Source organism: Aphanomyces invadans (assembly GCF_000520115.1).
Source record: "Aphanomyces invadans strain NJM9701 unplaced genomic scaffold supercont1.382, whole genome shotgun sequence".
In the NCBI taxonomy this organism is placed as follows: domain Eukaryota; phylum Oomycota; class Saprolegniomycetes; order Saprolegniales; family Verrucalvaceae; genus Aphanomyces; species Aphanomyces invadans.
In genome coordinates this window covers 1-1,041 of record NW_008580527.1, presented here as the reverse complement: position 1 = coordinate 1,041, position 1,041 = coordinate 1, and the positions used below count along the sequence as shown (strand labels likewise).

The 1,041-nt window shown below is 42.6% G+C and overlaps 1 protein-coding gene across 1 annotated transcript; it reads left to right on the top strand.

Annotated features, from left to right (window-relative positions):
* Window positions 1–451: 451 nt before the first annotated feature.
* H310_15350 (hypothetical protein) lies at window positions 452–757 on the top strand (the record flags this gene model as incomplete). The annotated part of the gene is made up of 1 exon (XM_008883333.1): window positions 452–757. The coding sequence occupies one exon, from the start codon at window positions 452–454 to the stop codon at window positions 755–757; it is 306 nt and encodes a 101-aa protein (XP_008881555.1).
* Between the last annotated feature and the right edge of the window lie 284 nt (window positions 758–1,041).

Sequence of the window (1,041 nt, the reverse complement as noted above, 5' to 3'; positions counted from 1 at the left end):
ACCAAGTTTTAGTGCTCAAAATTAATGACTGATCAAAAATTATTGCAGTAATTATTGGGGTTTCACTATTTATTGCAATATTTATTGGCCACTGAAAATTTAGTGCAATATTTATTGGCCACTTAAAATTAAGTGCAATATTTATTGACAAATAGAGATTTATTGCAATACTTATTTTTATAATTTAGGAAAGGCCAATAAAATACCAATATTTATTGGCCCCAGTAAATATATTTTAAATATATTGTTGACAATCATTGCTAATGACGATGTGGAATATATCTCCTTTGGAAATATTGAGACTGCAGACGACAAAGAACAGCCTGAGGCTCAGTGCAAAACGATCCGAGCAGTGGATCAACAGTTGATGATTAAGCCAGGAGTAATGAATGGCAATGTCGTGAATGTCATGATCGGCAGTGGCGCAACTACCTCACTCTGCCGCGTTGGCATGGGGTCTTGTATTGTTCGTGAGAAGACCGTTCGAATTGCGGGTTATGACAATGTGGTCTTGGACCCGACCCGAACGCGCGAAGTTAAAGAGACGTTGGCTATGGACAACATGCGGTTCGACAATGTCACGATGATCGAATGGGACCTGAAGGACAAGGAGTATGAAATCATTTTAGGTCATCTATCGTTTCGCCAGTACAATCCGGTTATAAATTTGCGAGATCAAATGATCACATCGGTGGAAGAAGAAGTGAAAACTAATGCTCTGTTCACGAAGGATGCGAAGGATGAATTCTTAAGCTGATTCGCGTGGAGGTGCAAGTTCAGCCAACACCTGCCGAAATCGAAGCAGTAATGGACGACTTCAAGGATGTTTTTCCCAAGGAACTGCCTCATGGGTTGCCACCAGAGCGCACCGTGCAGTTTGAACTTGTCCACGTTTTGGATAAGCGTGGTCCACACAAACATGTCCGTCACCGATTTTGTCGCAGCGTCATTCGATTGCGGCCTGTCACGCGTTGACGAGCACTTACGCAAAGACGTGTTGCTGCAGGTCTACTGCACTTTCTGGCATTCAGTTTTGCCGCT